Genomic DNA, 27,861 nt, shown 5'->3' with positions numbered 1-27,861 from the left:
TACATCACAGTCGAGTGGAGCTCGCGTGGTCAAAAGGAAGAAATTGTCCATGGATGTGAATGCTTGGATATAGAAATGTCCCCTGTGATTGTCTGGCGACCATTTCAGGAGCCCTAATGAGGACTAGTAGTACAGACGCTCCCCACCTTACGAACGAGTTACGTTCCGGACGATCGTTCGCAAGGTGGATTTGTTCGTAAGTTGCTTCAGTGCTATATTTTGTATTATAATTTATGTTAAAAGCCTATATAAGTATATTGAAGGTTTATGTAAGTATGTTTAAGGCTTGTACAAGTAACCTGCATTGGTTTGTACTGAAAAAAACTTTTAATAAAATGGAGAGAATACGTACAGTACTGTACTGTACTACGTATGTTAGAGAGAGAGAGAGAGAGAGAGACACACACACAGTATGTACATGTACGTAATAAGATAAATAAAATGAAGTTTAACTTACTTTTGGAAGATGTACTCGATGCTTAAGGAGATGATGGAGGAAGAGGAGGATTTTATATCATGAGAGATTCTGCGTCGTCGCTGGACTCGGCTTCAAAAGTTATTTCCTCCTTCATGGGGACCGGCGTTTCTTCCTCCTCCTCCTCGACACGTTGCTGAGCCTCCAATGAGCTCTCACAGCGCCAAGCGTCGGTATTAGCGGCGGAAAGAAGCACTACGCGCAATACAAAATCTAACTTACAGCATCTCTTTCCGAACATTTTTCGACATACTGAAATGTTCGTATGTACCGTTGTTCGTAACTCGAATGTTCGTAAGTAGGGGAGCGTCTGTATATAGAAAATTGATGGAATATCATTGCCATAACCACATTTGCTTATACTGTTTGGACACTCGAAATGGACGACAGCCATGTTAGGAAATAATACAACCCTAAAAATGAACAGGAAAAAAATGAATGGATCAAAAATCCTCTACATCGTTGTCTTCCGTTGCAGTGTTTCTGGTTTAATTTAATTTTATTTTTTAATACACCATAAAGAGAACGGAAATAGCGTTCTAGTACATTCCTCGCATCGCCATCTCGTTGCCATCGTGTGTGTCAAATTGGGGCTCACATTGGCCTTGCAAGTGTGGCCACATTAATGGAGATTGGGAAAAATAAAGCATGGGAATGCAATGAAATGGGGGAGAGTGTCATGAAAGTGGGATAGGAGCGGAATGTGAAGCATATATACTGTAAAAACTATGTTTTATTCTCCACCCTTACTGCAGTGGCTTCTATCAGGATTTTTTTTATTTTTTATATATATATATATATATATAATTTATCTGTCAGCCATTTTATGTGTACCGAAGGAGATTACTGTGGTCCAACAGGAAGAACTATTAATCTTGGGGGCTTGTTGGACTGAATATATGAATCTAAACAGCAGACGGGTATAGTCATATTGTTATCTCGACCTCCTTGGGGGGTTTCACCAACTTCATCTTGTTGCAACTTTTTACCTCGATCCATCTCTTTGACATGGAAATCCATTTTCTTTTCCATGGTAATTGTCATGCTTGTTTTTGTCAACATATAAAGTCTTATGTGGTAAAAGCCTAAAAAAAAATATTGACCCCCCCCCCCCCCCCCCTCTCTGTCCACAGGTCATATTTGAAGCGGAGGTATCGGACAGGAAATCCGGCTTCATCGTTATAGATGACATTCAGGTGCTCAGCTACCCATGCGGTGAGTCATTAGCATGCCGGCAATTAGTCGTAGTTCGCTGAGTCGACGCTTATAGCTTCGGCCACTAATTAGACCGAACCCGGGGATGGGATCCTGTCGCAGTCGAACGGACAGATAAGTGGGAATGAGTGGAAGGTGACTCGGGTAAGGGGAGGGAATGCGGCAAGCGGGGGGGGGGGGGGGGACACGTTGTAGTCGGTAAACGAGAGAAATGAAACACAAAGAGTAAAGATGGGAGAAACTGGGGAGGGGGGGATCGGTATTAGGTCAATCATGGAGAGAAGAGATTCTGACCACTCAGCTCTCTTTCTCTTAACATGCGCGCGCACACACACACACACACACACACACAGTGAACAGTAGCTGTCTTGTCCGGCGCTGACAGGAAAGTGACGAGGGTCACGCTCCTTTTTAAATTCACGTTACGTTCCGAAGCTCTTTTCTCTCCTCCGCTGTTTCCGCACTGCCAGGGGCCGCCTCCTCAAAACACTTTGCGCGCGTGTGCGGGTTCATCGAGAGCCGCAGACGAAGAGTCTGCAAGGGTGCGAACAGAGGGATAAAAGAAAATGAAAGCCCAGCTTCGGCATCTCGCCTCGTCGCAGCAGTCAAGACATTTTTTAGCCTGGCCTGACTTTGTAATAGATTCTATTGATTTGGAGTCATAATACTTGAACGTTCCCGTCGTCCCCCGACTCTGTTTGAGGTTGTCAAATTTTGTCAGTAAAGTGACCTGCAAGTGGTGTGAATATTAAGAGGAGAGCGGCAACTTCCACAGTGGAAGCATTCATTCTCACAGCTGCATTTCTGGACACACACACACAGGTTTGTGTGTGTGTGTGTGTGTTTTCAGCTGTTATCTATGATTGCAATCACCTCCCTGGAATAAAAATAGCCTCACAGCCTCTTTGCGGGGGGGGGGGTTTCACAAGGCTTATTCCATACCTTAGCGCGGTGCTTAAGTATTAGAAGCTGTGACATTGTGACAGCGATCTTAGCAGCCAGTGGCAACGTTGGGCTCCAGATTCTTCGGACTCCTCCAAAAATGTAATCGTCGTAATAGTGAACATATCGCTGCAGGTCCTAAAATGTCCTGAAATGTGTATATTGTTTGTACCGGTGCTGCCTGCGATTTCATTCAACTGAAAGCGAAAAAGCCCGAACATAAACCGAGTAGTCTTGAATCTATTGTTTTATTTATTTATTTGTTTATTTATTTCAGATAAATCCCCTCATTTCCTGCGCCTTGGAGACGTTGAGGTGAACGCCGGTCAGAACGCCACCTTTCAGTGTATCGCAACTGGACGAGATACAACCAACAATAAGCTCTGGCTTCAGGTAAAAAAAAAAATAATGTGCATCAGAATACAAAAAAAAATCCTGTTTTTTTTTATTATTTTATCAGAATAATTTTTCGGTGGATTTGTGCAGTTACTACTGCCGAATTTACCGTTTTTCATTTGTAAACCTTCAAATGAATAAACCGCCGTGAAATCATTGCTGACCATATACTGTACCTTGGCACATGGACATTCCCTTCTTGCACAATGTATATTGTGTATTATAAATAAATAAATGGAACTGTAAACATAATCTATTAAACACACACAATAACACACATGTAAAGAGAACACGGTTCATGGAATAGTAAATTGACAAATACACTCCAGGCCGTACATTCTGGCAGCTAATAGATGTTGATTTCATTACAGCTCTAATGCAGTCATGACCTTCAAACCTGTTGTCAGTGAGGATGATGTGCAACTTAGTCTAGTGTGCGCGTGTATGCGTGGGGGGGCGGGGGGGTGCATTGCTTCCCCAAGGATCTGATCAGGACTGTTAAGACCCGTCCGTGCCTGTCTCCATCTCTGCTCAATAGCGGCGAAACGGAGAGGACATCCCCGTGTCTCAGAGGAAGAACATCAACCACCGACGGTTCTCCGCCTCGTTCCATCTCAACGAAGTCACCAATCAGGATCAAGATCTGTATCGCTGCGTCACCCAGTCGGAACGCGGCTCGGGGGTGTCCAACTTCGCCGGGCTTATCGTCAGAGGTGAGGGTTGATTGAAAGTTGGTCTCAATTTATGCTGACATTTTTTCCAGTGATTAGAAAATAGGCAAACTTCATTTACTGTGGTTGATTTTCCCCGTAGTCGATGTGAGGAAATTTCGAAAGTAGGGTTGTCAAAATTAGTGCATTAATTTTTTGTTAATTTAAAGTTTCTTTTAACAGCACAATTTTTTTTAACACGTGATTAATAGTAATAAATAAATAAGTAATCAATTTAATAATAATGCATATATTTGTGAAGACTGGGGTCAAGTTGTATTTTACGATTTTAAAAGTGTGTAGAATTTACGAAGTTACTTATTGTTAAAGATTACATAGCTTTTAATATGATAAGAAAAATGTACTGTCACCAATGTCTTACAAAGGCAACTATGCCATCTAGTGGCAGAAAAATGACCTCAACACAAATCAGTATCACACTCGTTTTTTTTTTTACAGTACATCTCTTTAATTTTAACTCAATTTTATGAATTATTATGAAATTACTGTATCAGTGACTAAAAGAGGCAGCCATATTTCTAGTAGTTTTAACATTTTTTTCCACTTATGTTAACAAGCGTATGAAAAAAAAAAAGTATTTTGTTGTACATTTGATTGTACATTTAGAACAGATATAAAATGTGTAATTAATTGTGAGTTAACTATTGAAGTAATGCGATTAATTACAATTAAAAATTGTAATCGCCTGACCCCCCCCCCTAGCAGAAAGTGCAGTAAAAGGTCTAATCCCTAATCTACACCATCACATGCAAACGTCTCCTGCATGAAGGACCGCCTTGGCGAAAGTAAACCACAAAAATAAGAAAGCTGTACTTTTAAATATTAAAACAATCATACATCCAGCGCCGATAAAATATATCTCGCATAATGTTGACTAACAGGGACAAGATTGAGTGTGTATGCGCCTACGCACGGCGGCGCGTGTGTATGCACATGCTTCATCTGTCATGTGCAGTTGACATGCGGTTAATAAGGTGTCACCGATGTGTGGTTTGCCACAAGATTCTTTATTCACTCGCATTGAATAGCTCACATATTCAGATGATCTCCCAGGGAGGGCATAGAAAACGCACAGGCTAAAGGCGAGGGACGTTCCGGAGTGACAGAAAGGGAGGAGGTGAATAGAATAAAAAATGGTATGTGTAAATAGTCAGCCTCATTATCCCCAAAAAAATATACCCGTTTCACAATGAGGGCTATGTCTGAATATGTAAACAGAGGAACAGTCTCATAGTTGTTATTCTGCATAAGATATGGCAGCGGTGGAAGAAACGCGCTGAATATTAACCAACACAGGTAACTCGGTTTTGACATTGTCCATCACCATGATTTAACGTATAAGTCGACTCCAAAGAAAGACTGACAAAGAGGTTGTGTGGAAATCAAATAATTCATATCCTTGATATATATATAAAAAAAAATAATAATCTATCCACCAAATAACAATAACAGTTATGGGCAGGTACGGCCAGTAATTATACATGCTGAAATGTTTCTTTTCAAACAGCAAGCAAAAAAGTCGATGACATGTTGCTGGTATTTTAGTAATTATAGTGATTTTTTTTCCCCTTTCTTTTTTCCCCCCAAATACATGAAAGAGGATTTTTTTATTTTTTTTTTTCAAAAATAAATAGAAGGGTAAGTGAGGCGCACAGCAGGATCCTGTTGTCTAATCACGACTGCCACCCATCTAGATGATGATAATGATGAAAAATACATTGAGGCTCAGCAAGTGCATTTTACGCTTGAAATCAAGGTGCTTTTCCAAGCTGTGAATAGATGTTTGTGCATCTCTGAGGGGATATAGGCACACACACAAAAAAAAAAATCGTAATCCCATCTGGATGTGCGATGGGTATCACAATGTTTATTTATTCGCAATATCAAGACGACAAAGAAATAGTGACGTGTTTTTTTTTTTTACCTATTAAAAAGTATGCCGTTTTATTATCTGTATACATGGACAAACCTTAGCTGCATTAACGCTAAGCGTCTTTATTTTTAATATGCAGCATCTTGAGTTTGAATACATATCTCATTGTGAAAGCGGCAGAGAGGGAGTTTGGGGAAATTAAGTGAGGAGAAATGAATCTATGCTAATCTGGGAAGAAAAAAAAAAACAGAAGAAAAGAACACAGGAGCCTGTAGATAGGACTTGTATACATCAGCAGTGGGACATCGATCCAGCTTTGATTTCCGGATTCAGCAAGTGGTCCTCTGTGAGATTTTTTTTTTTGTGAGCAGGTACGCACAGGCCCGGTCCACAGATTTTTATGTAGATGACAAGAGATCCGCTCTCCCCTGTGTGTGCGCGCCGGGCCTGTCAGGAACACATTTTTCCCGGCACAAATGTGAGATGGGACATCCGACTTGGGATTCCCACATCACTCCCCGTGTAGATGTTTTTTGTCTTTCGCAAGCAGGGAGAAATGACAAACGTCTTGTTTGGCAAATCATTTGTTGACAGCTTTTTACGTCCGTTCATCAATCATCCGTTTCATTTAGCGCCACAGGCGGCCTTACTATGAATTGATTGCACTGTCCCAAAAAATGTAGACAAGGAACTTGTGGCTGATCAATCTTTTTGATCACTAGAAGTAAGAAAATAGGTAAACAAATGTTACTGCTCCACAGGCGTTGATGGTAACAATGTTCGGATCACACACAAAAACACATTGGAATGTTTAAACAAAGGAAAAAGTCATGTTTGTAGCGTAATCTTATTGGGGGGGAGGTCAGATTGTTGACAGGATAAAGTTGCAAATTTACAAGAATAAACTTCTTCATTAGGAATGTTCAATACCATTTTTTTTTTCATACCGATACTAGTACGAATACTGACCTTTATAGTTCCGGATACCCTAAATACCGAAACCAATATTACTTTCAATACATACAATAAAAAAATATATATAAAAAAAAAACAATGACTGATAATTTTAAAGAAAAACATATACAGTATATCCCAAAATAGCATTTTTCCTTAAAATTTCATGAAAAGAATGGCAATTTTCTATTCTTCAAATTTCCCAGACCTGATTGTAAAACGGTCACAAGATGCCAGCCGATAATGGTATCGACCGCCGTCACAAGAACCGACACTTCGAAATTAGGCCTGGTATTGGCCCGATACCAATACCTGGTTATCGTACTTACTCGCCCAGCCCTGATTTTTGGTGCATACATTTTACTGTTTTGAAAGTAAAGGTGCAATGTTATGAGAATAAAGTTGCAACATTATGAGGATAAAATTATGTTATGAGAAAATAATTATGTTGCAATGTTATGACAAACTTAGTATTACGAGAAAAAAATACATTTTCCCTAGAATTAAGTTGTAATATTATGAGAAAGAACTGTGGCAAAATTACAAGAATAAAGGTGCAATTTTAGAGTCAAAAAATTACAATTTGTCGAGAATAAATCATAGTGTCTGAATGTTACGAGAATATAGGGCTGCTCGATTATGAAGAAAATATTGATCACAATTATTTTGGTAATTGAAATTACGATTAAGATGATCATTTATTTATTTAATTTTGGTACAAAGCAAGAAAATATTTAAATGTAATTATTAAGAATAATAAAATTATTTGAAACAATATAACTATGCAAGTTCTTTTTGGCTGAAACAAAATTTATATTTGTTATTTTAAAAAAAATTGAAAAGGTACAAATGTATAAATTTAAACAACTCACAATTAACATTAATAATATTTTCTTTTTTTTACAATTATGCTGTTTTTGTAATTGTGGAATTTAATAATTGAAATTGTAATTGAATTTCGATTAATTCCAAAGATGAAATGTTTCAATATTATGAGAACAAAGTAATGTTGGAAAACTATATTGACGAATACAAGTCACAAGCTAAGTTTTTCTTAAGTTAGACTCTTACTATGACTTAGACTTTTTCAGGGTGGTCTTCATATCTCTTTGACTGCCAGACGTTTTCAGAAAAGGGATGCCGTGGGTGCCAGCCGATTTAAGCATTTTTGACTGATCTTTCAAGGTCCACAGAAAATTATGTCTTTGGACTATGGAAACACACATACTACCAAATGAAAGATTGGACTCTCATCTTTCATCAGAAAAAAAAGGTTTTCTACCTCATTTCGTTTTTCAGTAATCAACAATAGAAAATGGTTAGTTTCACCTCTGTTTTGGAAAAAAAAACGTTTTTTAACGTCTTTGGCACTCCTCCATAGGATTTTACTAAACGTTATTTAACGTTTTTGGCAGTCAAAGAGATATACTCCCTTACCGATTTTTAAATATTGTTTTAAATGATGCACAGCAAATAAGTTTACCATAGTATCCATACTGTACAGTGTATGTTTGTGTTTTGTCAGTAGTTGTTTTGTCAGAGTGCAGCTCTAATAAAGCCTTGCCCTCTGGTTCCCACAGTGACAGAGCACATCATCATGACACACACACACTCACCGCCATGCCAGCTTGCATTACGCGCAAGCCGTGGCCTAAAAAGCTCCTGCAATATTACTGTCACGCACGCACGCACACGCGCGTGCTTGCAAGCACGCTGGAATCCATACAAGCCGTCCTATACTTGTATCGAACAAACTTGAACAATGTTGTTGTTGTTTTTTTTGCTCTTAGAACCTCAAACATGCGAACTCATGCAAGCGATTGTGACAGCTGGAGCTCGGGAGAGAATCGTTGCGCTTTCCGGTTGTTGATCGCCGCCGCGAAACCGCACACGTCCCACTGCTCTTGTGGAGGTCGCGTGTTCCTCCAGTGCGTCTCGAGTGATGTCGGTAGCGCTTTGTGAAGACTAAACTTTATTGACAAGGTTGCTGACGTTGGAAACCGATGCCTGCTAGGCTCAAGTCACCACTGCTAGTCAAATCTTTCTGTCACTTTTTCCTTCTTTTGCTTAGGATTTTTTTTTTTTTTTTCCTTAGGCCTGTTTCTCTTCCATACTTTTTTTCCTGCTTTTTTTGATCCATTGTTTCTTTCTTATGTGTCTTTTATTTACTTTTAATCTTCCCAGGAATTTAGAGGAGAAAAATAACTTGCAGAAAAAATCATATAAAATGAATCAATTAAGGAAAAGCCGAAATTAATGGGGGGAAAAGGAGGACAATAATTCAGGATAAAAGAGATAAAAAGTCAAAATATTATCTACAAGATTTATTCATTGAATCATGTGATGTGTCAGAATTAACACCAAAAAAAAACACACATTTCGCCAGTATTTGTTTACTTTATAATTTACATGTGACCCCAAAAACGGATTCACACATGATTAATAATACAAAAGTTTGTGACAACAAACCCATCTCTTCGCATCAACACCATTGATGATTTGTTATGTTTTTGGGTCAACTGTACAAATGTCAAATAATGAATAAAAAAGACTGAAAAAGCAAGACGCCAACTTCAGCACAGTTCTCTCTGGAGTCGCATGATTGATGACCCACTTAAGCATCTTCCTGCTTTATTTGTATTTCTATTATTTATGTTTCAGATAAGTCGCTCGGTTTAAAGTAACACACAATCATGCATTCTCTCGTCAACACACAAAAAGATTGAATTGTTTCAATAGCTTCCATCTTTTTTGCTTTTAGTTCCCACTTTATTATCACCATATTGTTTTTATTTGAAGCCGTCGGGTTTTCTGAACTTAGCTTCAACATTCATTATCTGAAATCCAGCTAGCGTTACTGTCAAACTGCACTGTTTCATGTCTTTTCAGCCTGACAGCCACATTCAGCACACTTTCAAATGCACAGTAACACAAATATAAAAAAACATGCATATGCGCGCAGGAGGGAAGAGACGCGTGATGGTAATGTGCGGTATTATTAAAAAAAAGTAGTGCTGAAACAATGAACCCCCGCACACACCAACGCAAACAATTTAGATAATACTTTGTATATGATAAGTCGGCAGAACAAATGCACTTTTCCATAAAGGCTGAGAGAGACCGATGGAATCTATTTGATTTATTGGTAACATAGTACAAAAACAATCCCCCTTTTTTTAATCACTACATGAATACAAAGTACAAAATAAACACCAATCATTGGTTAATAAACAATAATCAGGGGGGGGGGGTGTTTTTGTAGTACACTTTAATGCAAAATTAACTCATTCACTCCCAGCCATTTTCACTGAAGCAACCCCCTTCGCTCGTTACAAAAACATGGCACCCACCAATCTTTCATCAGGAAAAAAAAAAGTATATTTCTATCAGTTTCCGTTTTGCAGCAATTAGCATTAGAATATAGCTAAGTTTCAACATCATTCACAAATCTGTTTAAAACAGTGGTGAGAACAGCTTGTTGGAGCGTGGCCCTGGTTGATCTCTTACACTCTGCTGCCACCTGCTGGCCGTTTTTGTAATAACTACCATTCTTCAAGCGTCCCTCTTCCGTTCAGAGGCTGCATCGAAGCCTTCTGTATGCTCTAACATAAAAAAATAAATATGTTTTGGGGACCATGGTAATATTTAAAATATAACGTATTTATACGTTTTTGGGAGCAATTGAATTAAAATGATTCCGATTAATGAATTGATAGGTTAATCCATTTAAAAAAATATTCAATAGTGACAGCACCAGTGTGAACATTTACTGGTACATAAATAGAGTATAATCAAATCAATACAGGTTACACCGTTTAAAAAAAATAAAAATAAAATACTGCTGCTTGTCTACATAACATGTACTTTTAGAACGCCAAAAACATCAACATTTTTTGTTTTGGGGAGAAAAATAGACCAACAAACTCAATATGGACCCGAATAAGCACCCTGGGTGCTTTTATTATTTTAATTCACGACAATAAAAAGTCATTAACTGGTGTTAAAGTTAACAGTGTATACTACCCCGTAATTGTGAAATGAAATAAGAGACAAGTTTCAGTCCTAACGGTGAATAAAGGCGCACATTCCATTTGATGATGCAGGTCTACCTTTGCCTTGATTATTTTAAACCCATTAAAACCAGAATAAATCACAACATTTTTTTTTTACCGCGTTTGTAGCCGTTGCTGTTGTTCAAAGCCTTTTCGGATGCCTTCTTCTGAAGGCAGATATTCTTTTGATGAGCTGCATCTTCAGAAAAAGTTGCGCCGGCTTTAATATTATCGTCATTATAATGCAACGCAGCTACCCCGCTATACACCAAGCCAAGCGGATGCATAAAACATCAGCCGTTTGAAAGTACATCCAAATTACATTATGTGATGCGCTACAGCACTTTATAAATACGATGTAGCGTGATATTATTAGTATTAGGAGGGTCGGGATTTGGTGAATAGGCCTAAAAAGCATGAAATATGGACAGAGATAAGGTATGAAGAAGGTGCTATGAATGAAGCTCATTTGGGTAAAAACGACGATCATTTTTTAACTAATACATGTAACACGGTACATTAAATATGCTGACACGTATTGTCAGATCTAATCAGATCAAGTTGTCAGGTTTTTTTTTGGGGGGGGGGTGAATGTGGGTGCGTGCGAGTGTGTGTGTATTCATTAGTTCACCTAAAACCTATTAACCCCCCCCTCCCCCCAAAGAAAAAGGAGAGCAATGACGACATGTCAAATCGGTACAATGAACAATACTGAGCTCTCCAGAAAAGGGAAAAATAAAAAAAAAGATCAAGTTGTCTGTTTAAGGTCTTAAAAGATTTTTTAAAAAAATATTAATAATATCGCCGTGGTGGAATTCTGTTTGAATTGCTAGGTTACACTTCTTTTTTTTCTTTTTTTATATCATCACTGCGACTACAGTATATCCCCAGACTCCCCTGTTCCTTTTGTTGCTTTGTTTTAGTGTGTTCCGCCATTCCCATGTGACTCTTGCCGAGCTTTATGTTGATCCTATTCATTGTTTTCCCTCCCCAGAGCCCCCACACCCCATCGCCCCACCGCAGCTGCTCGGCGTCGGGCCTACCTACCTGCTGATTCAGCTCAACGCCAACTCCATATTTGGCGATGGTCCTATTATACTCAAAGAGGTCTGTACTTGCTCTTGGAAGTTGCACTGTACTTTTTTTTTACGACACACTTTTTTCATCGTCGATCAGATGGAATTCTGGTCTTTCAAAACATGAATCAACGTAAAAATGTCATCACGTGGATCACGATTGTCGAATTCCTGAACGCGAATTTTCCCCAAAGGTGGAGTACCGCATGACGTCAGGCAGCTGGATCGAGACCCACGCAGTCAACTCGCCCAACTATAAGTTATGGCATCTCGACCCGGACACCGAGTATGAGATCAGAGTCTTGCTCACCCGGCCGGGAGAGGGCGGGACGGGCAAAGCCGGACCGCCGCTCATCACGCGCACAAAATGTGCAGGTAGGATTCAATGGCAAATACGTGATTAAATTAAATATCACGTCAATGTACATATGAGAAATAGTTTTTTAGCCAAGTAGTGCATTTTATTGAGCATGAATTGCTTCAAGACACCATTCGAGAACAAAATTTCAGATCCTGATTAACATGCGCTAAATTTTCATAGCACTAAAAAAAAGATGTAAACAAAACAAAAATCACAGATTAGCATTATATACTTTTGTAAAAAATTAAGGTGCTGTGGTGTCCGTGATTATTATTATTATTATTATTATTATTATTTGCTTTGTTGGATTTTTATGTGACTCCATGTGATTGTATAGGACTGAATTATGTTGAATTGAAGTCCCAACAAGTACACAGTCAATTTTCTGGGGTAAATTTGACTCAATTTAGAGTGGGACCAAATAGACTCCGTTTTAGAGTAATATTTACACTTGGAAGAGTGTAAAATAAAGAATTGAAATAAATAAGTAAAAGTCACTCAAGGGTCGAGGAACAAATTCACGACCTCCAGCTTGGGAGACAGCCGATCTACTCCCTGGGCCACACGATGTTTTTGGTCTCTTTGGGTATAAGCAGTAGGCGGGGCATAGCTCAGGTGGTAGTGAGGCAGTCTCCCAAGTTGACAGGAGTGAGTCCGTTCCACAACCCCATAGTGACGTTTTATTTTTTTTTCAATTCTTTATTTTGCTGTCTTCCAAGTGTAAATATTACAACTAAAACTGAGTCTATTTGTTACCGCTCTAAAAAAAAAATAGAGTAAAATTTACTCTACAGAATTTCCTGTGTACTGTATATGCAAGACAATAGTGATTTACGTATTAGTAGTAGGACTCCATTAAAAACATCACATTTGATGCTCTTAACTCTAAACTTGCTCCAGCCACATGCCCTCCACTTCATCCCTCTCTTCTCTCCACTGCATATTATTCTCCCAGTGGATCAATAGACAGGGGGGCAGAAACCCTGTCTGACATTTGTCGGAATAAACGTGTGAAATCAAAACACAGCTGGCCTGGGGGAGAGGGACAGAGCGAGGGCGACTCCCAAGAAAAGCAATGAGAAACAGAATGAGGCGGCAATGATGGGAGATGATGAAAATACACCGGAGTGAAGGAGCGTGCGGGGAGGGGGCCGAGAATGATGAAACTTGTGAAGGAAAATGAAAAAGAGATGAAAATTCATAACTGCGGGGCCTGACTGATGTCTGCCAACCCATGTTTGTGCGGGTGTGAGCCTGCGCGCGCGTGTGTGTGTGTTTGTGTTATTGCCTGTGTTTATTGAAAGTGAGGGACTTCTTTCACGCAAGTCGCGTATTGAACAGTTTCCTTTTGGACGGGCTGGAAATTAATCTTCTTGTCACTCACAGCTCGTTGTAATCTACACAACGTGTGGCTATTGGTCCATCAGCCCACAATGGAGAAATGAATTCTCTTAAAATAATCCTCTTTGTCCATTAAGTAGAAGACATTTGTGGATATAGATGAGAGGTGAGCTATTTGACTGCACGAAAGGGGTCCTTTGGTCCAATATGCTCCCACTCGGGTAGATGTCGAAGCGCTTTTTTTTTTAAGGATGTTTGCTATACTGGTTTTGATACAAAAAAAAAATTGCGTCAAGGAGTCTGTGTGTGAGTGTCTGTGCGAGAGCAGTGGCGGACAGCAGCTTCTGCGTGAGTGTTTTACGGTTCTTTCGGCGTTCCATCGGTGACTGTGGCTCGCCTTTCCCACTTGCGAGGGCATTATAGTAAGTACTAACGATGACACATGATATAGAGGAGGGGAATATTAGTCTGACTGACTAAAACTTCAGTTCAACCTCAAAAGTCCAATACAATTTATCATTTTTTTCCAGATTGGATTTGGAAAATAATATTTTGTAACACACGTAACAATGTTACATTTCAAAATTTGTTAATAACGAGGGCTGGGCGATTTTTACCTAAAAATAAAATCTCAGATTTTATCAACAAAAAAATTTGATGGATGATTTTATTTTCCTGATTTTTTTGGGGTTGTTTTTTTGCCCATCCTACTCTTTAAATAAAACAATAAGTAAAAAAAACACACACACACATTGATTTATTTATTTTTTTAATGGTCCACACAACAAAAAACTCGAATTTATGTAAAAACATAAAAATAAAAAAAAATCTATATTTCGCATAGGCTTACTGTTAACAAACATAACAGATTTTTGCTTGTGAAATTGTACAGTATTTGAAAGTAGCACTATTTTTGACAAGGACATTAGATGCCAACAAACCAAACTGATTAGTTGATTTGCATTGAAGTGACATAACTGAATACCCCCCCCCCCCCCCACACACCACCACCACCCCCTCACAAGCACTCCAACATAGTCATCACATGGCGCGTAACATCTTGAAAGAGTACATAAAATGGCGTATCGTATTCCATATGCTAAACAGCATGCGTTCTAGCTTCAATATTGAAATGATGTCACGCCGTTTTTTTTTTTCGTGCGCATACCGACAAACGCACACAAACACACACCTGGATGTGGAATTGTGCGCGCGTGCCTCCCGATGCGCGCACAGCGCTTGAAATGTTATTTAAATGGTAATGATGCCTTTCGCCTTCTCTGTTTGGTTAAGTTTGTCTGATCCCACCACCTGTAGTGTACTGAATATTTAACACAAGGTCTTAAAGGGAAACGCGTGCAAAAAAAAACAAACACACGGATCAAATTTGAAACGGGCAACTTTATAAATAGAGGAATCTGTTGCCAATTAAGTAAATAACATGCAGTCATCACAAATGTTGAAATGACGGCAATTATTCCGTCTTGTCTGCACCTTTTCTTCATTTTCTATCCTGACTCCTTTTTTTTTGGGGGGGGGGGGGGGATTGATTCCACCACACACACACTTTACTCGATTTTCCCTCTGTGGTGATTTATTGCTCTTGTCTGAAGAGTGAAAAATAATAGAGTTGGAGTGAAGCATTTGTGGTGATTGGGTGAAGTAGCTTTTAATCCAAAAGGCTGAAGCGCGCAAAAATGACACACATGAACATAAACTCATGCTCGGAGGCGTTCACGCACACACGAAAAGTACAAGGGAAGTCGCAGTATTTCTGCAATTGCTGCGCAAGCTCAGCATCACATGGATTAATGGGGGGGGGGGGTGGGTGATAGGAAGCGCAAAAGTCTCATATCTCGGCACACAAGCGCAATGTACAGGGGGACACGCACAATATATATCACTAACGCTTCTTTATCGTGGAGTTGGCAGTGGGCTTCTTTTCAGCGGATGGCCCTTGAAAAAGCAGTCATAAGATTTGCACTTTACGTTGAAGCCTTTTTCTGCCAGCTGAATTCAAAACCTCTTTTTTTTTTCATTATCAGAAAACACATCGAAGATCAACTAAGTGGCTTTTCCAGTTAACAATAAATGAGAATTTCACTTTTGACTTAAACTGCTTGTTTTGATCTGGAATCTTGAACATCTCAAAGGCACACAATGTAATGACGCCTTTAGCGAGGCAAATGTGGACGAAAGCTGGCAAGTGCAAATCTGCATCTTTTAAGGCCCGCCGAGCGACGGAGACGTTTCGGAATGAGGGCCCGAAATGGAATTTGAACGGCTTTGGTTTCTTCCTCGTGACAGTGGAAGGATTAGCAAGAACTAATTGGACAGATTAACTTGGATTTGCCTGCATCTCCCGTCAACCTTTTTCTGCTCCCGTCCCGTTTTTTTTCTTCAAAAGCATTTTTATTGTATGGGCCTCTGGCCGCAACCAGCCTGGCTTCTCCCTGTGGTTTCTGTTGAGAGATGATTTTTTTTTTTTTAAATCTTTTATTGTATTTCCATTTTCATTCCACCGCCTTTTGTCTGCCGTTGTTTAATACCAACCTCTGGGTTGGGCTGATACGACGCCCGCCGTCCTCCCTGTTATTGTTGGGTGTTTATTGGTATTGTTGTTGTTTTTCAAAGCTGCCGACTGCGGAGAACAAAAGCCTTTTAGTTCCCAACATGAATCCAACCGTTTGTCTGTTTACCGGAGGAGGGGAAAGGGACAAGGCGGCCTCTGTGGTTTTTCCATTGGAGCGGGTCCCGTATGACTTTGGCCACGTTCCAGACGAGTTATCGTCGCTGCGCGTTCCTCCTCCTGTTGTCTTCCTTCTTACCGACACTCCCTTTATCTTTCTTTTTGCTCCCCATTGCCTTGGTTTAATTTTCTCTCTGAAATGACTTTCTTCGCTCTGAGTAAACAGGCATGGGCGAGCAGCAATATGGGCTGGGAAATAAAAGGAGCTTTGCTTTTCGAGGTTGTGGTCACACTTTTCTCGTTTTGCTTTGGTTAGAATGAACGCTATCATCCAAACTCTTGGTTCGTACCGAACAAGCCAGCACTCTAAAAAGCGAATTGTTGAAGCAACTTTAAAAAAAAAAAATCACTCCAATTGGTAACACACGATTGGATTAAGTTAGTCCAAAGTGAATATATTAAGTTTAATTAATGATGAATTCATTAAACTTAATATATTTACCTGAATTAAGTTAATCCAAAGTAACTCCAATCCAAAGTATTACATTTAATGAACTCATGATTAAACTTAATACTGTATATTCACTTTGGATTTACTTAATCCAATCGTGTGTTACCAATTGAAGCCATTTTTTTTTTTAAGTTGGTCAACAATTCAATTTGTGATCTTAAATTGGTTCTACAATTCTCTTTTTAGAGCGTTAAGTACACGATCCAGTGTGAAAATGACCGCATTAAGTAGAGATGGGTGATACAAGGCCTTATTTCAAGGCATTTGTGATTTGTGAAGACCCCTTTCGTGACATCTGAGCTGTTGAAACTCACAAAAATATAAAACAAGGAATGTTATCAAACCCAGCCGGTATTTTCATTTGGGAACCTTTGACCTTTGGTATCTCACGAACGCGGTCCAATCAGGTTTTGACTTGACGGCTTTCCATAAAAATGCCAGCAAACTGCAACAACTCTTAGGACCTCAATCGAGCAGAAGGAAGACTTAACTATCAATAACACAAGTTTTAATCACAATAAGTCAGTCAGCTGCTTTTATTACTGATTTGGCCAAGAAAAAAAAAGACAGTCAAGGCGGAAGGCGAGAGACAACTAGAAAAGGAATTCAAGGGAGATGCGACTATTTAAATGTCATCCATCCACCAACAGCTTTTCACATTAACGGGCAATGATGTTTTCTCGGCTGACAATTACCTTGCAGTGCTGTCTTCTTCCCTTCATCTCCATCTTCTTTTATTTCTTTTTTTTTTTGTTTCCTCTCACGCCTTTATTTGTTTCTATTAGTGAGCCATTTGAATCGTAATGTCAAACCAAAGTAGCCGTGTGTGTGTGTGTGTGTGTGTGTGTGTGTGTGTGTGTGTGTGTGTGTGTGTGTGTGTGTGTGTGTGTGTGTGTGTGTGTGTGTGTGTGTGTGAGAGAGACTTGCCCTTGACAATACATTCTTATCAGCGGTATGGAGGTTTGTATGTAACGTGCACAGTTGAGAGGAGATGACGCCGATGCACAGTCCTGTCATGGAGACCCTTCCGATACAAAACCATAAAGAATAGTGACCCTAATCGTAGGCCAACCAAAGATTGCCCCAAAGCTGAGGGACACACTTTGTGCGAGCTTAACTAGAGTTATGGCTCCAGGCACCATGAGACACACACACACACATATTTTTGGGTAATAACAGTGTGTCAGCGATGTGTCTCGCTCGCATGTGTGGTGAGCGACGGACAGATAATGGCTTGTCAACAGAAGCGACAAGTTTGTGTCCTTGTGCTGTCTCCTCTAAGAGGGAAGACATGCAAACTTGTTTCTCCATTTCACGCGATCGCTCAGGTTCGTTGGTTTGTGTTATTGTTACAAATTGATAGCCAAAAGAAAAAAGCAAAACCCGTTTTTCTGAAGTCACACAAGATTTGCTGACATCGTGCTTGATGGTGCTTCAACATACTTGCATACATACAGTACTCAAAAATGTATGTTGCTCATTATTAGAGCCCATGCGGACTCCAAAGAGGCTGAAGATCGCCGAGACCATGGCCCGCCTGATAGCGGTGGACTGGGAGTCGTTGGGTTACAACATCACCCGTTGTCATACCTTCAACGTCACCATCTGTTACCACTACATGACCGCAAACAACCGCAGCAAGGCCGACTGTCTGGACATGGACCCCAAAGGTACCGGTACCTACACCACCATTCAGACCTTTTTTCTATTTGATGTATTTGTATTTAATTTTTTTTTTTTATTGTTTTTTAACTTTTGTTCTTTGCAGCGCCACGTCACATCGTAGGAAATCTGCCACCTTACACCAACGTCAGCCTGAAGATGATTCTGACCAATCCAGAGGGACGGAAAGAGAGTGATGAAACGATCATCCAAACTGATGAAGATGGTAGGATATTTTGGACTGTAGGATACCTTTATCTCCAAACTTGTGTTTGCGAGGTGACCTACCAACAACTGACTTACCACATAAACAATTTCAATCGACACTTGTAGCCCTTACTATCGCTAAAAAAAACAATTCTTGTTAACTGGAAAAATAAACAAACTCTGAATATCCTCATAAATCACATTTTAATGGAAAAAATATCTGCCTCAAATAAAAACCAAATATCAAAATTTATAGAAACATGGTCTACGTATATAGAATTTTTTAACCTAATTCTGGTTACTTAATTCTGTCTGTTAGCGAGAGCCACCACATCGTGATAACTTACATTGATGTTTCTGCATCTGGCAATTTATTATTATATTATATTATTAGTATGGGATTTTTTTTTTAATGGGCTTTAGGTGAACTGATGAATACACGCACGCACGCACGCACGCACATGCACATGCTCACCCACATACAAAAAAAAATATATATATATATATATATATATGTATATATATTTAAAAAAAAACATTTTTATTAATTTTTTTTTAATTTATTTGTTTTTTTTTAAAAATGAGAGCAATGATGATGTCAAATCGAATGAACAATACTGAGCTCTCCTGAGAGAGAGAAAAAAAAAAAGAAGATGGCAGGATATGTTTCAGTACAAGAATGGCACTCTAAGAGAAAATAAATACAATCGATTTGGGGGATGTGTCTTTATGCACATTTAGTAGCGCAAATTGAACCACTTTGTATCTTTTCTTGAACAGTTCCAGGTCCAGTTCCCGCGCAATCTGTAAGAGCCACGCCATTTGAGGATAGAATTCTTCTCTACTGGAAGGAGCCATCGGAGCCCAATGGGGTCATCATGCAATATGAGGTAGCTATCAACAGAAAAGAACTGGACCTATTAGGGTTGTATGCTGCAGATACCGATCATATGGATTTAGATGTAAACTTTTTTTTTTACATGTTTATTTTTCATATACTGTATTGTGTTAAATTTGTTGATTTGAAGCTTTTTTAACTCTTTGACTGCCAAAAACGTTAAATAACGTTTAGTAAAATTCTATGGAGGAGTGCCAAAGACGTTAAAAGACGTTTGTTTCAAAACAGAGGTGAAACTAACCATTTTCTATTGTTGATTACTGAAAAACGGAATAAGGTAGAAACAAACTTTTTGTTTCTGATGAAAGATGAGAGTCCAATCTTTCATTTGGTAGTATGTGTGTTTCCATAGTCCAAACACATAATTTTCTGTGGACCTTGAAAGATCAGTCAAAAATGCTTAAATCGGCTGGCACCCACGGCATCCCTTTTCTGAAAACGTCTGGCAGTCAAAGAGTTAACATGTAAGGAAAAGCATTGAGCAACATATGCCAAATCCAGGGAGTTCCTCCCGGTCCTGATGGATTGCCGATCGATCTGTACACCACTAGCACCCATCATAAAAATGTTGCATATCCATCTTTGCCCTGCCACAGATCAGCTACAGCGGTCTACGTTCTTTCGATCCGTCAGTTCCCCTCCAGCGGCCGGGACTCACGGCTCTGCCCTCCAACGCGACCCACCACCTCTTCTCCCAGCTGCACCCGGGGGTCACTTACCAGCTCTCCATACGAGCATCCACCTCCAAGGGATTTGGCCCTGCCACCACTCTGAACGTGACAACTAATATTTCAGGTAGGAAATAATCCATTCATCACCTCGATGCAGTGTTGTTAGGTCAGAAGTCACTTGTTTGATATCACCGTGATGTAAACGTGCCACCTTGTCTTTAGCCCCAACCATAGATGAGTATGATGGATCAGAGGCCTTTCTCAATGAAACTGCCACGACCATCACTGTTCTGCTGAAACCCGCGCAGGCTAAAGGAGCACCTATAAGGTAATGCATCGATATATATATAACGTACAGTATAATAACCTTTAGATTTGCCAGGCAGATGCGAGGTTTTTATTCCCCACACAACCTCGTAATGACTCACTTTTGAAATGGTTTGTGCAAATCTATACAGTAATTATTCATAATTGTGTGTATAGGCAGCTGCAGAAATAATTGCATTTGATGTTTCTTACAGCGCGTACCAGATTGTAGTGGAGGAAGTGAACCCCCGGCGAACCCGTCGCCAAGCCTCCTCTGACTGTTTTGAGGTAGCGACATCCTCAACGTAGACTCTACAACACTCATTATCTAAATGACGATTACGATTTCTATGTTTCTTAAGTGCATATTGACGTTATGCGTCACACCCTCTCACCCAGGTTCCAGTTTCTTATCACAGCGCATCCGCCGGCGGATCCCCGTATTATTATGCCGCTCAGCTGTCCCCCAGCAACCTTCCCGAGCCCCTCCCGTTCACAGTGGGAGACAACAAAACATACCAGGCACGTCTCTTTCAGCTTCACTAGTGGCATATTTGGTGGGGTTTTCCCACATTTGTGAATGCTAAAGCGAAACCACTGTCTGACGCTCAATTGCTTATTAATCCACAGGGTTTCTGGAATCCTCCGTTGGCTCCCAGGAAGAACTACAACATCTACTTTCAAGCTGTTAGCAGCACCGAGCGGGTAAATACTCGTATGAGCACGAGCTGAGCACATGAGCTAGCGTTTCATTTCTACAGGCCGCACTGCTAAAGCTTCTTAGGGACTTACATACTTTACGAAAGCATGTTTTTTTTTTTTTCCTCACATTTTTGGCTACAAATAAAATTATTAGCTTAAAATAAAAAAAATTACAATATTCACTTTGCTGATCAAGCATCTCATCAAATTCTATAATGGCATCTTTGAGAAGATAGAGATGACGTTAACATATTGAAATATGAGTTTTCATCTCAACGATGGTTTGTCATTAGTATTGAGGCCAATCAATTCGCTTGAGTCGTGACAATTGTCGAGAAGAGTCAATTGAAGTAAATAATGTAAACAAACGATTGACTAACTGTAAATTTCTTTGAAGCCTAAATTCTGAATATTTTTTTTTTTAATACAATGCTGCCATTGTTTATTTGTCTATAAGCATGCATAAAGTCAGCTCCAACACTTTATTATAGGTTATCTTGGTTGGTGTCGGCATGACGATGAGACTTTTACGATTATTAAAAAAAATAAAAAATAAAATACACTTTAAAAATACTGAATAGAGTTTATAGAACCCCAAAAAAATAAGATGGAACAGCAAATAGGATAGTCCTGTATTATAATGTTTCAGTGGTTAAGGATGTTGCACTATTTCCAAATATTTTTATTTTATTTTGTATTTACCAATCTTTATAAATTGTCATAATACTTCATTCTCGTCTTCTCAAGACCGGCCAGGCCGTTGCTGTACCGGTTGAGGAGAGAAATATAGACTACATTTACATCCTTCTTAACATATACACAATAATGCTTATGCTCTGCTTATTATGAGGGGACAAAAATGCCAGGGTGGATTTTTTTCCCTCCAGTCCAGCCCTGCTCACATGTCATTTTTTCTATCCTTTTTCCCTTTTAGGAAACTAAAACCCAGTGTTTGAGGCTTGCAACTAAAGGTAAGAACATTAAATTCCATTCATCACAATGGAGAAAGTGTCGTGTTTCTACTACTGGGCTACTACTGTTGTAGTAGTAGTAGACTATTCAGTTAGTTGTTTTTTTTCTCTCTCTTCGGGTTGTTTTTTTTTTCTTCTTCTTAATAACAGATTGTTGTGAACTGCATTAACAACTTATCATCCTCTTACCACCGGAGTGTTCCATAAAAGCGGACATCCGCATCATGAGTATTAGAGATGTAATGCTAGAGAGAGAAATGTATTTGTGTGTGTGTGCGTGTGTGTGCGTGTTTTTTTTTTTTTTTTAATCTGGGGCCATATGTTTGCCAGCATAATACAGGGGTTTTATAAGGTGCTTATTTAACCTGGAAATACGTACATATGGTTGTAGTTGTTTTGATGAAAGATAGATCAGGTTATATCAGGGATGTGATTTTTCCGCTAATTCGCGGAATTCCGCTTTTTTTATCCCCCCCAAAAAAAATTCCGATTTTTTTTTTGGGTTTGTTTTTTTGTTTTTGTTTTTTTAGTAGTTCATTGTGTATGCACATGACTCCGACAGATAACATCTTCTGCTATAACAAAGACATTTGTGGTATGCTCTAATATGAGTTACTTTTCATTTGGTCATGATACAATTATTTGTTCATGAAATTTGAACTCTTCAACATTATTTATGTGTTAACTTAGTAATCACATTAGTTAGATATGATGATATTCTCAGTGATAGTTTTTAAAAGCAAAGGCAGTCCAATGTTTTTGAATGTGACTGATTTTGAGTTGACTAAAACTGCCATTTTATATGGGATAGTTCAATATACATTGAAAATTTATGCTGTTGTTTTGTCTATTTCTTTGTCATGTGAGTGCATTGAAAGTACTTAAAAACACGGGCCCCCAGACCCCCGGCTAAATTTTCAGATAATTTCACTTTGGTGAAGTCACATCCCTGTTATATAGCTAGCGGATTAATGGAGAGGCGGGGGGGTTGGATCCATGTTAAAAAGAAAATACAGTAGCAGGAGGAACAGCTCGCCGCTGTCCTGCGTGAACAGTTCTGTGCGAGGTAATGTTGGACGTACATATTTGAATGGCATACATTTCAACGTCATTTCATTTAAACGGCCAAGCGGAAAGGTCAGAGTCAGTGCACACAAGCAATTGTGTCGTTATGGTAATCCAAAAAAAAAAAGAGAGTATTGTCAGCCTTCAATGAACTGACAGGCCTGACTTTGCCCTGCTAGACCTTGAAGGACTGTTAAACTAGATTGTAAAAAGGGACATTATTTCCAGTACAATCAGCCTTAATGACCGCAGAAAGAATCGTTAAAGTGGATTTAGTTGTGTGTTCCGCGCCGGCCGGCCGGGTCGGGTTATGGAGCAGACAGCCGGATCGAGAGGAGTCTCTGGTTCTTGGTGCGCTCATTATTATTATTCTATTACCCACATTCTTTTATTGCCAGGTTTAATAAGATGTTGATCTGGAAAACTTTCCAAGGATCAAGAATGAAATTAGAACGTTTTTTTTTTTGGGTCCGGCCCAGTCTCAAGTCAGGCACTGCATACCCCGCCCTGCTCGGATCATGTTCTCTTGCGGGTTCACTTTGAGGACACATGGACGTGGAAGTTCACACAGAGAATACTGTCAGTCCCCAAGTGGTGGCTCACTTCCATGTTGTCCCACGTCTCATTTTCCCCTCACAAAATAGGCGGAACAATCCGGGGGGAAGCTCGCGTTACCCGCGTCATCATATTGCAAGTGTTTGCTTGCTGGTTGTGAGAATGAAACGAGGCCATTGTCGCTTTTGTCAGGTCGCCTGGCCAGTTGGAAATCCGAGCCAAGTGACAGAATTGAAATTTTTTTTTGCCCGCAGTGATACGGCAGAACGGCACACTAATGGCCGCGGAGGTCAGACGACTGTCCCTTCGTTTCTCGCGCTGCCCGTCTGCGAGTGTGCGAGCGCTGAGGCGAGGATTAAGTGTTGGTGGTCCTATTAGGTCGTCTTGGCTATTGTGTGTGGTCATCGCTGCCTCGGGGACTTTTTTTTACTCTGTGTATGAATGTGTGAGTGTTAGTGTACTGACCTGGATAATTTTTTTTACAGGAATTAAAAGCTACTACGGGCATTATGAGGTCATACTTGGACTTTGTAAATACTGTACTGTTGTTTTTGTCGGTTTTTTTTTGTTTTGTTTTTGGGGTCTTTACACTTGTCAATGAGAACAACTATGTTTGCCATTTTGATATTTGAACCTGTTTATATTAATGAATTTGTGGATAAATGATCAGAAGTTACTGTCATTCCCATCGGATCGAGAAACAAAAATAATGCATAAATGTCCTGTCGTCCAACACAATTTATACTGTAGACGCATTTCCAAATATCTCCGCATTAGAAACATTTTACAACCAAATAATATGCTTACCAACAAGGCGGCAGATAAAAAAGAACAAGAGATTATGTTTATCTTGTTGATATTTAGCTTTGTAAGTGGATTAGGGTTCGATGGATACGCGGCCTGAAATCGAGTTTTGCGTTTTTGTCTTTATTTTGGGATTATTTGGATTATCGTAATACACTAATGTTCTTACAGTGCAATACAAACTATTCTGGTGTTATGAGATCACTAAATAGAGATTAGGAGCAGCAAAACAGCCTTTGCGCTTTTGTGATCAACGGGATAAAAACGGCATCATGTGTTGTACTTGCGAACCATTCTTTGCTGTATTTGCTTAATTCCAAATTCCTTGAAATCATCAGGAGCCGTCAGTATGAAGACGAGGAGCATGGACAGAAAGCAATCAAACCATTTTTTTTTTTACTATACTGTGTATATATAGATGGCTTTATTAAAACAACAATATAAAAGACACTTTACTGTGAATATTAATGCTGATCTGAATATGTTTGAGCTTCATAAGATCCCCAGACAGAAGCTTTAGCTATATTTGCATCCTGAATGACAGTTGCCATGGTTTTTATGCTAGCAGGAGTATTAAAGGTCTCGCTATTCACTTGATATGAAGTGCAAGCATTTTCAAAAGTTGCTTTTTAATTTGAGTTTTAATTTGATATTTCGACCCTTTTCCTCGTGTGGCATTTGCTTTACAGCTGCGCGGTTCGAATGAAACTGTGACAAGATGAAAAATATTTGCTTTTTCTTTACTTTTGCACCTCATTTTGACATCCTTGTTTTACAGAACTGAATTTTCATAACCAGAAAATAATGGTGGACTTTGATTGATTGAAATCAGTGATTTAGAAAAACGAAGACTTGTCATTATGTGTCCAAGGTGCGACAGAGGAGCCCGAAGTCATCCCTGACCCGGCTAAGCAGACGGACCGCGTGGTGAAGATCGCCGGCATCAGCGCCGGCGTCCTCGTCTTCATTCTGCTGGTGCTGGTAGCCATCTTACTGGTCAAGAAAAGGTGAGTGACACCCAACCGACGCATGCAGAGGAAAGAACGTGCTAAGACCCAAAAAAAAAAAAAAAAAAAGCACAATGATTCATTCTCTTGTTGTGTCGGCCGATCTCACTATTTGCTGTAGTAACACCATCTTCCATTCATCCACCATAAACGTTGATCTCCCTGTAGAACCACTTAAACTTTATTTATTTTTTATTTTTTTTATAAATACTCTTTTCTTGGTTCAAGAAACAACTACTTGACAGAGGAAATTTGCACAACAGCAATGTGGTTAAGATCAGAATATTCAAATTTAGAGACCACAACTACTGTTAGCAGTCTCAAATGGGACAGACATGAGTTCACAATTGCTTCAAGTGTAATATAGCCTACAAATACACAAACGAATTCAAACCGCACACTCTAGAAAATGGACAAAGGATGTATCAGGTTGCTGGAAATTGTCTTTTCAGGGCATGGTGCCTCGCTGAGGTTGTTGGTTTGGATCAATATCATTAACATGGATGGCACAGTGTAAACACAGTCATAACCATAATTATACATATTGTTAGTAACTGGTGGTCAAAAAAAAAAGTCTCCACAATGTGGTTTAATTATCAAAGATTTTTTTTTTTTTTAAATGACTACATTGAAGATAAATTGCTATTGACGTATGCGCTGGGATTTGGTGGTAGTTTGGGTCAGAGCATCACCATGTGGCGGCACATTGTAATTACAACTTTTTGTACAGCAATCCTTTTTCAAAAGTGAACATTGACTTTGTATCACAAAAAAAAAATGTCAACAGTAAGTTTACATGAAAAGGTTTGCATTTAGAGAGATCAGTCCATCCATTTTCTGTAGTGCTTTTCCTCCCAAAGGAATGAGGTGTACGCCCTCTGGGCAGCTCACCCGCGGCCCTAATGTGGACCCGCGCTGTAGAAAATGAATGGATGGATGTGTTCCACCTTAACCCAAACAAATTGGACTGGGTTTATGGCAACGACCACACAGAACCCTCAGCTCTTTTATATCAGACGTCCACACTGGCAAGACAACCGTCATGATTCTCAATATCACATGTTCATTGTAAGGATTACGCTTTTTGGAGCTAGAGTGGGGTCAAAGGTTCCAAAATCGTCGTACCTTTCGGGAGATGGGGTTGTTTACTAACTCAGTCTTGTGGAGGAGACTTGGCACAGCGTCTGCTTGCTGCGGGTGCGCAACTGAACTGCAGCCAAGCTTTATAAGGCTTCAAAGAAACCAACCACACGAGTCTTGAAATAAAATGTCGACGCACACACGAGGTCGGTTTGATAGTATTTGTCTTTGATTCAATGAGAATGTTGATTAAATCATGACACCTGTTTTCTGGTCGAGAATCTTTGGGGAGATCAATATCCATTTGTCACTGAACCTTCGTGCAACTTTGAAGCAATACTGCATCTTTAAAATGGTGGGACAAGATAGCAAAGTTCTCCAATCTTGACGTTGGATAGTGGCAGCAAACGTCTGCGAGGATGATTAAAGTGGAAAACAGAGAAAGCACATTTAGCAGCTTTATTGACTTCATTATTATCTTTTCAGCCTTGAACCTGATTTATTTATTTATTTATTTTAAAGATATGGCCCGTAGTGTTGAAAACTTTTTTTTTTCTTTTTTTTTTTTTCCGCATGACCCAAAGATGCTTTCTTCTGTTTCTGTTGTTGCTGGATGGGACAGGCCAGGATTGTCCTCATTTGCATATTCATGACCCTTATGTCTCTTTGCTTTCTGATTGGCTCACAACCCCAGGAGGACCTACTATTCGTACTCTTATTACCTGTAAGTAAACAACAAGCGAGCCAACAATCAGCTGTGTCCAGCTGCTGATATCTCTTACTGGGCTAATTAGTGGCTAGATGTTGTTTTTATTTTTTATTTTTTATTTTTTTTTAAAGATGCAGTATACTTTTTTCAAGACAAAACACACATTTTCAGCTCTGACCAACCAGCCAAAGCCATCTTCATTGACGCCCTGCCAGGGCAGGGGACAATTCACTGCCGCCTCAGTCAGATCAGCTTCTTTTTTTTTTTTTTAAATATACATTTGAATCATTTACATATTTGAACGAATGGGGAAAATAGCAGCACATGCACAAAAAGATGTCATGAAAAAGGACTGAAGTGAATGTGAATTGCCCTCAGCCCCGGTGTCCTCTACATGCTCCAAAGTCGCTCTGAAGCAGACGTCTCGCTTTAAGGGCCCAAGCTGTCCACAAAAGCGGGCCAAAGTTGGGACCACAGGGGCCTGAGCGTGTTATTTGAAAAAAGAATGCTGCACTTGTGACTTGTAGCTCTGTGTGCATGTAGTCATGTGACCATCCATCCGCCCATCAAGTCACAGGTATCGCGGGAACTCGCGTCTCTTGGCTGAC

The 27,861-nt window shown here is 39.6% G+C and overlaps 1 protein-coding gene across 25 annotated transcripts in view; it reads left to right on the top strand.

Annotated features, from left to right (window-relative positions):
• ptprk (protein tyrosine phosphatase receptor type K) overlaps positions 1-27,861 on the top strand; it is a 90,972-nt gene that overhangs the window by 44,736 nt on the left and 18,375 nt on the right. For 20 of the 25 annotated variants that reach the window (XM_077553025.1, XM_077553040.1, XM_077553039.1 and 17 more), the window contains 16 exons: positions 1,609-1,690; positions 2,910-3,025; positions 3,567-3,741; positions 11,633-11,745; positions 11,909-12,089; positions 18,104-18,286; positions 18,385-18,504; positions 19,266-19,375; positions 19,980-20,178; positions 20,277-20,382; positions 20,576-20,648; positions 20,760-20,882; positions 20,991-21,065; positions 21,997-22,033; positions 25,329-25,464; positions 27,239-27,268. In XM_077553025.1, the coding sequence (XP_077409151.1) occupies positions 1,609-1,690; positions 2,910-3,025; positions 3,567-3,741; positions 11,633-11,745; positions 11,909-12,089; positions 18,104-18,286; positions 18,385-18,504; positions 19,266-19,375; positions 19,980-20,178; positions 20,277-20,382; positions 20,576-20,648; positions 20,760-20,882; positions 20,991-21,065; positions 21,997-22,033; positions 25,329-25,464; positions 27,239-27,268 (1,859 nt within the window). The remainder of the gene's footprint in view (positions 1-1,608; positions 1,691-2,909; positions 3,026-3,566; positions 3,742-11,632; positions 11,746-11,908; positions 12,090-18,103; positions 18,287-18,384; positions 18,505-19,265; positions 19,376-19,979; positions 20,179-20,276; positions 20,383-20,575; positions 20,649-20,759; positions 20,883-20,990; positions 21,066-21,996; positions 22,034-25,328; positions 25,465-27,238; positions 27,269-27,861) is intronic. The other 5 variants (XM_077553042.1, XM_077553041.1, XM_077553037.1 and 2 more) reach the window with 1 other exon arrangement.

Source organism: Vanacampus margaritifer, chromosome 19 (genome assembly GCF_051991255.1).
Source record: "Vanacampus margaritifer isolate UIUO_Vmar chromosome 19, RoL_Vmar_1.0, whole genome shotgun sequence".
Lineage (NCBI taxonomy): Eukaryota > Metazoa > Chordata > Actinopteri > Syngnathiformes > Syngnathidae > Vanacampus > Vanacampus margaritifer.
The sequence above is the reverse complement of the archived record's forward strand: the minus strand, read 5'-3'. Positions and strand labels throughout refer to the sequence as shown.